The sequence below is a fragment of the Nilaparvata lugens genome, chromosome 3 (genome assembly GCF_014356525.2).
Source record: "Nilaparvata lugens isolate BPH chromosome 3, ASM1435652v1, whole genome shotgun sequence".
NCBI lineage: Eukaryota > Metazoa > Arthropoda > Insecta > Hemiptera > Delphacidae > Nilaparvata > Nilaparvata lugens.
The window spans coordinates 74,753,647-74,768,905 of NC_052506.1; the positions used below are offsets into that span (position 1 = coordinate 74,753,647).

The 15,259-nt window shown below is 34.2% G+C and overlaps 1 protein-coding gene across 1 annotated transcript in view; it reads right to left on the reverse strand.

The window, feature by feature from the left end:
• The window catches only part of LOC111048874 (adenylate cyclase type 3), an 85,298-nt gene that overhangs the window by 19,381 nt on the left and 50,658 nt on the right, over positions 1-15,259 (reverse strand). The window contains exons 5-9 of the mRNA XM_022334854.2: positions 12,049-12,176; positions 9,347-9,505; positions 6,485-6,623; positions 1,871-1,945; positions 1,593-1,696 (exon numbers count right to left, since the gene is read on the reverse strand). Of these exons, the coding sequence (XP_022190546.2) occupies positions 1,593-1,696; positions 1,871-1,945; positions 6,485-6,623; positions 9,347-9,505; positions 12,049-12,176 (605 nt within the window). The remainder of the gene's footprint in view (positions 1-1,592; positions 1,697-1,870; positions 1,946-6,484; positions 6,624-9,346; positions 9,506-12,048; positions 12,177-15,259) is intronic.

The following is a 15,259-nucleotide window of genomic DNA, read 5'->3' on the forward strand; positions in this document are numbered from 1 at the left end:
ACACAGGCTCAGTTGAGGTAGGTATAAAAATGTTGCATTGGGAGGCTCTTGAATAACGCCCAAGTTCAGCGGTTTTTCTGAGTTTTCTATGCACTCACTCTCAACTCTCAAGAACTAATTGACAGATGTTATGTTCAGATTTGGTACAGAGGTTCAGCAAGGGTCTAGAAATTTTGTCTTGAGAGGAGTTCAGAATTACGCCTAAGATGGTCGGTTTTACTGCGTTTTCCTTGCGTTCCCTAGCGTTTTTCCTGTGTTTTCTCACATTTTGCATGAATTGAGAAAAAATGTTCAAGAGAGTGAAATTTTTTAGGGTGTTTCTTTTCTCAAGTTTTTTATTGAGTTTTCAAAACATTTTTCTACATTTCTCAAGCAAATTCATTCTTGACAGGGTTAGATATGGATGTTTTTCAAGTTATATCCATATCATCCCTGTTTAATATTTCAAATAACTATTAGACTGAAATACAAAAATATCAATAATACAATATTATTCTCATAATATCCTAACAAAGTCTCTAATCAAGAAATAACTGAATATTCATTAATTCTGATAAAAATAAATATTTTGCAGGGTTGCACTGCACTACGTAATGTAATTCAAAGAGAACGGTTGATTAAATCGAGCCTGAAAATCTCTTTTGACTTTTTGACGGAAGGAAGAAAGCTCAAATGAAAAATGCAGGCGAGTAAGGCGAGCCTGCCGATCCTATTTGTGGATGATCCAGCTGGAGCTCCGCGGCTAGACGGATAAGGTGAGCGAAACGAGCCTGCCGGCTAATAGGTATTATTATTATTATATTATTATTATTATTATTATTATTATTATTATTGTTTTATTATTTTATCGCTACACAATACAATTAAATGAAATATTATCAATGTATCAATTAATTTTTTTTTCTACCCAAGATTGACAACTATTTCTCTTTTGATATGATTTAAATTGAAAATTATTATTTTGGGATCACTGATTGATTATATCAATGTACTATTTCTATGTTTTTTTTTTTAATATAATGTAAAACTTGACTCCTCCAGTCAAACCTTCTTTAGAAGGTTTTGGAGAATTTATAATTCGTCTGGTTTATAATATTTGAAATGTTCTACTGAAAGGGAATCTTCTTATCTTTTGTCATTCTTGCTTTTTTTATTATTCTTCATTTGTTTTGTTTGTAAGATTTCTTTTTATAAGTGTATTTTTCATTTTTGTTTGTTATATTTTCTATAATAAACTCCCTTCTTCTGGGGGTACCAGGACGAAGGAAAAAGGAAAATTATTATTATTATTATTATTATTTTATTATTATTATTATTATTATTATTATTATATTATTATTATTATTATTATATTATTATTATTATTATTATTTCTTATTCATTTTGAGATTGATTATTTGTGGGATACACCGTATATTTTGTTCAGTGTTAAGGTTGGGAGGTCTTTTTTATTGGTGCATCAACATTTATTACATCTAAACCAATGTAGCATACCAAAGAGAACCGGTATCAACAAAAAATATTTTCATGAATTGATTGATCACATAGGCATATTAGGTACTTCATTGAATTCCAGTGGATGCCAGACTCACCTGTGACCATCCCGATTCATGAGGTCTTTTCTTAATCGCCGCTTAAAATCTTCTGAGTTCTCTCTTGCCCTTGATGTACCCTGTTCATCCACGGGCGTTGCTTCCTACATGAACAAAAAATGAATTGAAAAGTTTATTCGACTTTATGTCGTAGTTCAAGGATGAAACACTGTAGGAATATCATCTGTCAAAACCGATTCTATGAGTTACTTATATAATCTACTGTATTTAAATATTTCTGGTATATTATAATAACTTTTCCATATCAAGGGACTTACCGCTACGTCTTCTTTTTCTCCTGTGTAGTCGTCATTCACAGCTCCATTTTGATTTTCTGTGCCTGGTTGGTGAAACTGAAATAAAACATCGAATATTATAATAATTGCGCAATGCGCAATCGTTTTATAAGATAATATTTATAGTCTATTGTGGATAGGTGCCGAGCATAGCTTCTCTTGACCTCATGTATAAACTGGGTCAATTCGTTAATTTCGGAATTTCAGAACAAGATTTATTTCATATTTCAATTTACCAGAATGAGATCAATTCTAGAGAAGCAGAAATGAAAAAAGGTTAAATATAAAATGAATGTTGTTTTGAATCTGCAGAATCGTTTTCAGTCAATTTATGTAGGCTAAAGTGGGCTACCCTTTAAAAATATACGTCTCTTTCCTTACGATTAGTTGAAATTTCATCATGGAAATCAATTTCTTTAATAATGTGAATATAATAATTATCCATTATTTGAAAAGCTCTTAGACCCAAATTTTACTGTGCATCCCTTTCCTCTCTCACTTCCATCGTCCATTTCAGGATAGGAATACCATTCTGGAAAGCTGTCTTGTGGCTGAATTTGTGGTTGCACAACGTACCATTGAATTCATGAATGGTTGTGGAAGTTTGCTGGGACGTGTCGTCCCTGTTTCTCGGTTTGAAAGCAAGTGACAGATTCTGTGCCAGACGTCAGTGGAGCTTGTATTAAAAGCGCACTGTCCCCGATGTATGCTATACGTAGGTTGTATATGTAGGCTACACTATGACACGTTATCGGAATCAACGCATCACTGCCCTCATACCCACGAAATAATGTTGCTCTTTATAACGTGTTGATGCTTATAACCCTCTATAGATGACTAATTAATGCAGGGTGTGTTACCGAAATAGCGCAAAACTATAAAATCTGGTATCTACCCCTATTTCTATGTTGTTCATTCTGAATTAAAATGAGTGAGGTATAATTTTTCATAAGTTGTATATTATTTATAAGTCTGTATGATAGTGAGGGCCATACAGTATTCAATACCGTACTGAAAATACTAAAGGAATATCACGAGCATCCCTCCATTTCCATGAAATAAAAAATAGCGTTGATATGAAAATTGGAAAAAATGAATTTGTTGTGTTCGAAATTAAGATGGAAAATAATAATATAGCAATTCATATTTCCGGTCACAGATGAATCCTAGTTTTCCTTTTTTATTTGGTTTCAAGGACGAGCCCTCGAGCAGGTGTTCGTGATGGAAGCGGATGGGCTTACTAACTCTCAAATGAGGGGTCCTTTAAAAAGTTCAATTATTTTTCTTCAAAAAAAATGTTCTGGATAATATTTTAAAAATATCATAATTTTCCTATCAAATTCTACGCCACTTACATATTTGTTTAAATTCCATTGGAAGAGGGTAGACTATATTATCTTGATATTCAGTGATCTTAATTTGCAATATGGAAAATATAGAACTTTATAATATGCATTAAATTGTCATTCACTAGGAAGATTACGAGCGCGTCATGAGAGAGGAGCGTCCGAAGATGCTCAGTGAATAGCCAGCTGTCAGAGTGAGAGAGTGTGAGAGTATCTCATGCAAGAGAGAGAATTGCTGCTCCCCCAGCAATTTGATGAGAGCAGAAGCTCGACCCGGCAGCATTTTTAATGACTCTTCTAAAAGTCTCCCTCAACGCAGTTGAAATAATTATGGAACTGCTTTCTATCTTTCTCCAACTTGCTTTTCTCGAGTTCTTGTAGATTTCAAATTCACCCCAGTCTTCAAACTTCAAATAATTGGATTAGAAGAAAAAAATACAATCATAACAGAGAATATTATTTTAACGGATGAATAATAAATATTGTTTTTAATTTAATCACTCGAAGTTTTCTCAGATTTCCATTCCTTTTTTCTCACTAGTTTTTTTTATCCATTCAATTCTATATCAGATTTTGCCCTTACCTCTCATGCAGTATAAGCATCAAACTTTGGGAACATTTTCATCTCTAATTCACGTTTTTAACTTATTAGCGTGCTGTAGCCTAGAAATGAAAATCTGGCTTTCCTTCCATGTTCTATTTGGGTCATAAACGTGTTTTACAACCTTTGTGGACTCACGTTGCTCTCGCTTCATTTCTTCCACGTGTTTTTACAGGCCAAACGAGTATAAATATCCCTTTCCTGATCCAGTATTATTCCAGCCTACGCTGTCATTACTACTTCAGGGCGAAGATTCACAACCTCGGCCAACTGAAATTGGAAGGTTGGATTCTTTCTAGTGAATTCTTACTTCACCATTTCTCACGTATTATTTTCATGCTGAACCATGTGAAAAATTATGAAAGAGTCAATAACTCTCTTTCGACTCATGTTATGCTCTATCGTTTTCAATTTCTCTGCCATAATTGCCACAGGCAATAGCCTGTTTTTTCTTTTCCGACTATTATATTGTTTTCTCTAATAAATAAATAAGTGGCATGAATGTTTCTAATTTGAATAAGTCTAGCCATGCTATTTATAATTCGTACAGAAGTTTTTCAAATGCCTTATTTTATTATAATAACAACCGGAGATTAATTTTAATAACGAAGGAAGCTCTATTCAAGTTAAGGATTCCTCTTGTGAATACCATATACTAATTCAAATTGAAAGACTTGTAAATTATTCTAAACAATTCAAAGAAATGTTGAAGTGGGTCTACATCTAGCAATATTCTTCACCCAGAGATGTTTTAACAGCACTACATAAAACATATAGAATCGGACATATAATCTAGTAGCCTACCTAGATTGATAATTTTCTGAAATACAACTTACAGCAACTTTATACATATAGCAGCTTGTATGTATTTGCCCTTAAGAGAGGGCACTGTACTAAAAAGTGCTAATAAAAATACAGTACGCTTGTATTGCGCCATACGAGATCAGATTCGAGTTTTATGAAGAATGATGGAATTTCAGTATTATGGAAAAATATGGGCAAAAATTATGTTTGCATGGAATACAAAAATTGATACTGGTGCCAATACTATGGGTGCTACTTTTGTCATATACATATTGCATATGCAGCATGATTTTGAGTAGAAGATTTAGCGTAGGCTATTATGTGAATGAAGATGGATATAATAAAGATTGGAAAAGTGGGATGGTTCATAATAGGCAGGACTCTACCCTCACGAGTAATTAAAAAAGAATATCTTATCGTAAATCATATATATCATTCTAAACTTGAGACCCCTAACATTTACATAAAAGCTGCACACATACTATAAGTATATAGCATGCTGTGCTTTGAGATTTCATCTCTCAGTGAATAGGTATCTTTCCCTGCATTACAGACTTGGAATTTTCTAGGTTCATGAAATAGGCTCCAGACTTGAAAAGCGCTGTCATGAAGCCTAAATGAAAATGGACAACAGAAGCCTTCTCACTAGAGACTGTTATTTAAAAGACATCCAGCCGACAAGCAAAAGCCGGTCTCAGGGACAGAGCAGAGCAGAGCAGAGCTTGAAGTGGAGCAGCTTCGTTATTGAAGATAATGATCGGTCTCGAAAGCCACGACTAACTTCAACCTCCCCATCGATTTTGTTCTTGCAAGGGAGCATCCCATCATTCTATTGTTCCACTAATCGAGAAAATTCGCTTCATGAGACAATGTCACTGAGCTCAAAACTCATTATTATTAGCTAGGAAACGAAAACTCATCTTCATGAGACTGCAAGAAATAACAGAACTCCATAGATTTTAATCATTATATTTATATTATAACAATACATCTTATAATATAATGAAATTGATAAAAATGTATCATACAAATATATACAACTGTATAATACAATCATTCAATAAATGTATCATACAAATTTATACAAGTTTAAAATTCAATCATTTACATATACTGTATTTTCGAATAACCTCTACAAATCAAGTGATTTATCTGGACAACCCAAATGAGCTGTGAGTAGAAAATGGCAATAAGCTCTGTTGTAATAACTAGTCACACCATCGGGAATTATTTCTATAGATAAGTGTATCATCTATCAAGCAAAGATAGTGTTGATAGTTAGTGAAAAAAGATATACCGTAGTGGCTTTGTTGATTCGTGAACAACGCTTAGAAAGGCTAAGGCACGGTTGCACAAAAGCTGGTTAAGTTTTAACTGTGATTATTTCACGAGAACCAATCAGAGAAGGTTTTTTTTTTGAAAAATTAGCTTCTCTGATTGGCTCTCGTGCAATTAATAACGATTAAAATTTAGCCGGCTTTTGTGAAACCGACACTTAGTTTATATCAGTATGACTTGATTAAACTTGAATGAGATTCCTTAAACTTGAAACACAACTTATTCAACTGAATCATTCTTAAATATGATTGTATCGTTGAATTATTCTATGTATTCAAATACGATGTAAAAGCAAGAAACTGATTATCAATACAGATACAGATAATTTCTTAGATTAATTATTATCAAGTAAAATTGAATAATATTGAAAATATTATGCGAAATACTATCAATTGATTTACAAATCAATATTGATAGAATAGATGAATCAAATGTGTGACCAATTCCGACTTTATTCGGATTGATTATCATGCAGTTCATTAAAAATCAATGTAAACTTCAGCTTACCGGCTTGAGGACTTTGACGATGAAGAACGTCTTTATGCCGGCCATTCTCAGCATCTCCTCTCTTTTTTCACCAAGCGCCGGTTCCACTTCGAATTCGCCATTCAAGTAGCTCAGCGTCTTCTCTGAGATATGAACTCGTCTGTAAAATGAGGTTTACTCATTACGTGTCTGTAAATACAATAATATGAATTGAAGATTTTTCAGCTAATTTAAAATGTATTTGAAGTGGTATGCTAGCAATGTATGTATTATTTGGTTCTTCTCATAAATAAGAAAATTGTTGTTGTAAGAGACTATATGAAAGGTGAGAGAATCTTTCTTGTGATTTTGAAATTTCTCACTGAACAAATAGAATGATTGTTTAAAATGTCTCAAATTGATTTGAATCTTCTCTGCTTCTAAGGTGAGATCATCGATAATAACAGAACAGGAGTGGGTGTTTATGAGATAATGAGTGAATCTACAAATTGGCACGTAGCTCAGCGTTCTGTACGTTGATGCAGATCATCGTTGATAGGCTATCAACGGTTGTAATATGGAGCCAGACATAATACGCTGTTTTGATTACGCTGCTCTTCATGGCTAAGACGATAACTTGCATTATGAGCAGCTTAGTGTAACAAGCGATAGGTACCTCGTAATAAAGGGCCAGCTTCTAATGCGGTTAAAGGGCTGGATCACAGGCGCCAACTAAACTAACGCTTTGAGCTTCATCGTTCCAATATGCTTGAACCGTGGAAGTTTGTACTATCTCGACCTGGAGGTTAATACGTTATGGACTAAGTCTGAAATTTGAATCTTGTTTGATGCGGTAACAAGAGAATAAGCCTAAGTTAGATTGAGCTTTTCAATCTAACACACCACGAGTTTCTATTTGTTGAGTAGCAAGTAACTATGAATTAAATATAATATAAATTTTATAATATTCCTAACAGCAACACTGCACTACTCTTTGTTTTTCCATACATAGTGTCAACAACTCTGTTTTATAACTCTCTGAAAGCACTTCAACCTGAATTTCTAATGCAAAAGTTCTACAGAATAGGTCTATTTATATACAGTATCATGTTCAACGCTTTATAATGACAGTTGTTTCACGTGTTATTGACATTCTGTATTTTGTGTCATATATTCATTATATCTGATTTTCTATACATATATGATATGTTGGAATAAAAAAATTATCGCTTCTAATCATGCAGAGTCTACCTCGAAAATGGAAAATATAAAATTTTGGAGGAAAGCAATTTTTGGAACTGAAAATCGTTTTCTCATATAGATAGGCAGTATCGTAGTTGTATCATTATTCTAAATCACGAGGAACTGTTGAGAAGCCTCATGAATATAGCCTGATGAATTGATAAGCTGATGTTTCTACTTGGAATCACAGATCTGTTTACTAAGTCTATGTTGGTATGTAGCAAGTACTGGACTCAAAATAGAAATTCAACCAGCCTGTTGGAAACATGCTTGGAGAATTCGTTCACAGCATGGAGATACGATTCAATCAATATGCGTTTCTAGCAGCATTTTACATTCGCCGTCATTATTTATGCTTTCATCGCAGCCTCGAATCGAGATGGGCTCCAGCTTTTAAAATTTCCACAGAGCACCCTGTTTATATGGATGTCACATAATGATGGGTGGGTTCTGTTGGTAATCTGTTATGCTGATGAGGCTTCAAAGCTTCGCACGATCAATCATATAACGACAGCTTTTAATCTCTTCTTTCATCATTGAAGAGTGGACGATTTCCAGGCCAAGCGAGTAGCGAAAATTAATAATTATAGATTCAAAGCTTCCGAAATGAATCATAACACACGTGTCCCAGAGCCCTTAATGAATATTATACTGAAAAGCAATTTTCTTTTGCTAGGAAACTTTGACTAAGGGGTGTCAACTGCAGTAAACCGTTTCGGGTAAATTTGAAACACACATCAAAAACTTGTTGCTTTATTTTGTCCTAGAATTCATACCACTTTGCGAAATTTCGCGCTCAAACAAAACTGAATCAATGAGCAAAATAATTGCAAAACATAAATTTATACTTTTATTCCTGGCTGAATATAACTTGTTGAACTAGCTGGATATTCTGGCTGAATATTTATTTGTATTGTCATATGTGAATGTCTCTCTTTCCTAAAAATTCACTCCTTCTCTAACTCACAGTAAGGATATCACATGATTTTAAATCCTTCATAGATTTTTAAATTATATTAATGAATAAAGTGAAATTAGTAATCAAGTGAATTATCAAAACCAAGAATTTTTCGATAATATGAAAGCTCACATTATCTGTGTTTTACGCTACTCACAGATTCAGCGAGTATAGAAGATTCTTCTATGCTTTCTATTTCCTCAAAATTCAGAACGCAAGTCCTACACTCACTGCCGCTTCACCAATATAATACTTGAAACCATCGATTCAACTGACTTTATTTCGAGAACAAACTATCCATATCTTATATTTTTTATATTTTATGAAAACCGAGTAGTAGTAGCACTAGGTATACTGATAGCACTAGGTGAGAATAAAAAACTAATATAATCATGAATACAAGACAAAGCAGTAGTTTAATGTCAAGAAAATTCGAACTATTGTGCTGAATTTTTTAAACTCTTCAATGAATATTTATCTATTAATCAGTGATAAAAATACACGATCAAAGAATATTAGTGATAAGGTGTACTGTTATTAATTTGACAGGATGTATCCATCAATAATGCAGCCTTCAACATAATATGTGTTGTCTATTATCGAATATTATCACGTCTATTATCACGTCTATTATCGAATCAAGATTGAACGGTGTGCTTAATGGTGTATTTGTTTGCAGAGTATATTGATGAGTCAGCAATTACCCTGGCAGGCCACTGCTCTCCATCTTGTTGGCCAGCTCGACATCCTTGGAGTAAACATCGAACTGCCACTGCCTCTGTCCGAGCACCCCAGCCAGGACAGCCCCCGTGTGAATCCCCACCCGCATGTCCACCGGCGAATTCGTCGTTTGCTGAACGTATCTGTAATCCACAATATTATTGTGTCAATTGGGCAGTTTCACAGTTAATATCAATTTTCTTCAAGAGCCTGTAATATCAAACAACGAATCATTACAAATTTCAACTGCCGCAATACAATTTGATAAACAAAATAATTAGAATGTTTTCATATCAACATGAGTGGTTCATGAGGAAAAGTAGATCAAACTCTCACGTTAAGAGCAAAGCTCTTGGTTCTTTCTCAATTCCGTAATCGTTTCCAAGCACTGAATCTTATCTAAAGATCCGTATTTTATCCGTAATACAATTTGATGAACAATAAAATTTTAATGTTCTTATGTGGTTCAAGAGGAAAAAGTAGATCAAGATTTTACGTTTGGAGCAAAGCTCTTGGTTGTTTCCAAATTTCTAAATCGGTTCCAGAGACTGACTCTTATCTAAAACGTACCTCTGTATTCAGACAGCCTAGAAATGTTTCAAGTTCAGCATCAACAAAGAAATGTGAGCTGTGCTGTGTAAGTTGAAGTTTGATACCTAACTTCTCTTAACAATAATATAAATATAAACTACAGTCAATAATAAACAATAACGTCAGCTCAGACGTCAAGCAGGAAGAATCTTATAGGCTGATAGAGTTTCTGGGCTTAGGCTCAAGGGTACCTACAATCTCAGATTTACTCTTTACTAAGGAAAAAATCTGGTGTGGCGCACTCACACAACTTTCCTTGCCGTTATGAAAATTGATCAACTGACGCTAGTGTTCCCGCGCATATCAAATCTACTATTCTAAGATCTGAGACAGCTGGTGACAAGACAATAGCGCTGCAGACACACGAAGTCTGCTATCTCTTCATAGTGAATGATATAATAGAATCAACAGTTGCCAATAGTTTGCAATTGAATAATCTCATTTTCTCACATTTCGAGCTTATTTTCAATTTCAGGTGAAAATGTTACTTAACATAAATTGTAGAGATTCTCATGCTGAATCTTTTCCACTTAAATTTGTTTGTTTAAATTGTATCTGAAGCCTGATAATTGGGGATCTAAAATCAAACTTTGCATAGATGGGGCGATGCTCTTGAAATTTTTACAGATATGGGACTTGTGGCAGTGAGCTTATCAATGACTTTTTTAGGTATGAATTTGATTAAAATCGTTGGAGCCGTTTTCGAGAGAATTGCAAAAAAACCTGTTTTTGACAACATTTTCGCCATCTTGAATTGCATTTGATCGAAATTGTTCGTGTCGGATCCTTATAGTTTAAGGACCTTAAGTTCCAATCAAGTCATTCCGTTGATTGGGAGATGAGATATCGTGTACACAGACGCACATACACTCATACACACACACACACACACCACACACCACACACACCACACACACACACACCACACACACACACACACACCACACACACACACACACACCACACACACACACACACACACCACACCACACACACACACACACCACACCACACACACACACACACACACACACACCAACACACACACACACACACCACACACACACACACACACCACACACACACACACACACCACACACACACACACACACAACACACACACACACATACAGACCAATACCTAAAAACCACTTTTTTGGACTTAGGGCACCTTGAAACGTATAGAAATTTAGAAATTGGGGTACCTTATTTTTTTCGGAAAGCAATACTTTCCTTACCTATGGTAATAGGGCAAGGAAAGTAAAAAAATGAAAGTATAAGGTCATAAAGAGACAAGTACACAAAATGTGCTGGAGTGTTCATGAACTGAAGTAGAATTTTATTTCCTCATTGATCATCATACATTGTAGAAAGGGGCTAGGTCAGTTAGCATAACAGCTACTTCACAGCGACTTTCCAGCTACTTTATCTAGTATTACAGTAGGTATTACAGCTTCTACAGCTAGTATGTGAATGAATCAATTTGAGAGTTCTATTTTTTCAAAAAAAAAAACAGGAGATATCAAATCAAGATTTTAGCTTGTGATCATCGGAATAGACTGTCGGATTAGGAAAATGTTATAGGATTAGACTTATGACGGACATGTATGAATACATATCAATGGATCATATTTTATAATGCAATGACTGGAGTATTTGGCTATCACTCGATAGACGACGTCAGAAATTTGTCAGAAGCTTGTGAGATAAATGACGCCAATTTGTTTTCTCGTGTTGCAGGCTATCAGCAAGACCCAAGATAACAGGGTCGGCTGTCTTGATAAGAGCTAAGGTTGGGTTTCCATCATCACTGACATCAACACCGATTCTCCCCGACCAGGACATTGAAATCGAACCAATATTCAGTAAAAATGAACTGCAATAAATCTTACCCTTCGGCGAGATGGAAATTTTCATCTCAGCAAAACAGTCCTCTCCCATATTTCAAGGTATCAGATGTTCATAGAAATCGTCGGTTCTTACAAATATTTCTCGGTCATATACTTTCTGAACAAAAAAGACCTACTGTTACTTTGAAATGATGTTCACCGGAGATTTTCAAATTAATTTCTATTGGAAAGACAGGTGTCTTACTTGATAGCTTTGACCATTGACAACCCCATGTGAACACTGAGTACGGCATGGTCTGGTCTTTCTCTCGGTGCTCCACTTATGCAGTAGTAACAGTCTCCAAGAATCTTGATCCGCAACTGTTGATATCTCTACAAAATAAAAACAAGATAAATTGATGAAACGGTAGTTCATATTCCTTATGGGATCGATAAGAATCTATCAAATCTAACTGCAATTCAGATAGCCTTATTATCCTTTTTCAATAATGTGAAATAGTTTAATAAGTTGTTTCTTTTACAGGGGAAACTGTTACCGGTAGTTGAAAAATCATAATTACCATAACTATTTCTTGAAATTCTAGGATAAAAGAAGGTTTATGCTGGCACTTTTTCTTTTCGAAGTATTGCTTCAATTTTATTATAAAATGTATAAGCTTAATCAATACTTCTACTTTTAGAGAGTACTGAGTTGCATACTGAACAATAGAAGAGACTATTCTATTGCAATAAGTGTGAAGATATTGCGATTTGTAATTTGTACTTCCAATAATGCCAATTTCACAAATATCAAGGAGCTCCTGCATTCAGTTACTATACAGAGAAGAATGTATATTATAGACTTAATCATTCATTATATTTATTATAAAATTCATTCATTTAGTGATTCATAGAAAAATGTATATTATGGACTGATTCAGTCATACATAAATAGAAACATTTATATTACAGACTGAATAATTTATTTTCAAACAACACTACATATCTCAGAAGTTATAATTAGGAATTTTGACTGATATATGGTATTGATAATTCCCCATAATTTTGTTTATGGCTAGTGTGTAGGCGACTTAAGTGCGATATTACAATTGAATGATATTACAATATCATTCAAATGTCCGACTAAAAATTGACTCAAGTCGTTAATTAAGTACTGTGGGGTATATGACTGGACAAGGTTTTTGAAATGTTTATATATGCGCAATTTTAATTTTAATATCGTGAATATCTCGATTCTACTGTCAAATGAAACTCATTTTCTAATATTGAGAGAGACAAGCTATTTTGGATTTTGAATTTGTATAACATGTGATATATAATAATGTTGCTGTGCTGTAATGGTATTGATCAGCAAGTATCGCTTCTAGTATATCCAATATCATAATGTAAATAGGGTGCCTATCAAGTTCGAATACATTAACGTATGGAGTTTGATATGGCTTTAATGAGAAATGGAAAATGTATCGAGTTATCGGAGTGTAAAACGAGCCGGGGTGCGTGATTGATATTCATGGAATGTTTCATCTCTCATGGCATTAGTGAGATGTTTCTGATTATTAGCAATCATAATATGAGTTGATCCCTGCAGCTGGAATATCATCGTCTTCCTCCGCAGACGAGTCAAACCAAACTGAAATAGCAAGATTAGTTTGAAGCGGCTGGAATTTGTTTAGGATAATTACTCTGAATGCTCTATAATGGAAGCACAGTTTTCAAGTTCAAGTATAGTTTTAGGAATAAATAAAATTGGAATGTTCATTTTATTTGGACTTGACTGTTTTCCAGGATTCGGGACCGTTTCTCCATGATTGAGAATGAAGACAGTTTTGGGTAATCTCTGTAGTATTTTTCCACTTTGCCATTTATTCTCTTACTATGGGGCATTTTCTCATAACTCAAATTAACGTATCCAGTGAAGGTGATATTATCCAATAATCACTTTTGGCAATAGACTTGCCTTCTTCCCAAGAAAGCTGCCTGCCTTCGAGATTGCTCTTTTGAAGAAACATCAGTTCCTGATGTTTTAATTTCCAAAAGCAGAGAGTGAAAATGATAAAATCGTATACTTTCCTACAGGAACAGACAGACTTCCAATGAGCTGGGAATTCAAAACTGAATAAATTGGTAACTATGACGTAACGTTTCTCCTAGTAACAAAGTAGATTATGATAATTAAATTTTCTGAAGGATGTAAAAGTATTGAAGTAATGCTGTATCAAAAAGTATTAAAGTATAAAGTAATTAAAGTATTGAAGTATTGTTGTGGTGTTGAATGCTTTCTTCTGAACTTGAAATGAACAATGAAACCAGGGATTTTATTCTGGTACAACTTTATTTACTACTTGTGGCAGTATAACAGTTGTTTATGTTGTTTGGTTTGCACCGACATCCTTTCAAATGTGATTGTTCTTGCAGCTGACTGTTTCGAAAATACGTTTTCCAATTTGTTTGTCACTGTCATAACCAGCCCTCCAACGTAGACGCCATTCAATTTTACCATCGTTCACTAGCACTTGTTATTCAACAATTTTTCCAATTGTTCTACCTGTAGATTGTAACTGTCAGTTCATGGTTGCTCCTTCAATAAAATCATACAAATGACACTCATGGATTTCGAACATCCATTCCTGGAATTATCGCTTTTACTGTGCTCTTCTTGGCTTATTGCGTAACCAATACAGTGGCTCTGTCAGATGATTAGGGATCTAATCAATGCAACAACCGAATTTCAAAATAATTATATTGGGGTCGATAATATTTCTTATGGTCATCAATTAGAATCTCAAATTGAAAAATTCATACTTCAAACTCTGGAAGACTTTATTCAACTATTTTCTAATGGAAGTGAGCCTGATACAATATCCTTTCTTTTTTCTCGGGCAATACACTTTTGTACAGAGAGTATAGAATGTAATAGCATTCTATACTAGCATTCTATACTCTATGGCGCTTTGTAACAATAGTGTGATGAATCTATTTTTATATACAATCAACCAATCAAAATTATATTTGCGAGCTTGATGCATTCTAATCAGGGAAACTTATGCAATCGAAGAATTAGAATAGCATGGGGTCCTCAACATATCAGAGAAACTGGATATCTTGAATTATTTAAATCAAGTTGGAAATGTACCGTATTGTTGATAAATAACATCGTGCATAACACCATACATAGAAGAAAGACACTTATTAGACTTACATGAGAGATATTTACGGGAGATATATTTGGGAGACATATAAGAGGGAGAGTTAGAAATATATTATGTATGTTATATGATGTAAATTTATGATGGATTATAACATTTTTCCAACTCCCAATAAAGTTTAACATAAATGACGGGAGCAGTTGTCAGGTTGACGTGCTAGTATCTTATCACTCAAATATACAATTCGAGCCGATTACACCAAATGAATATAATATGTGTTTGAAAATCGCATCAGGGTGATTCAGAGTT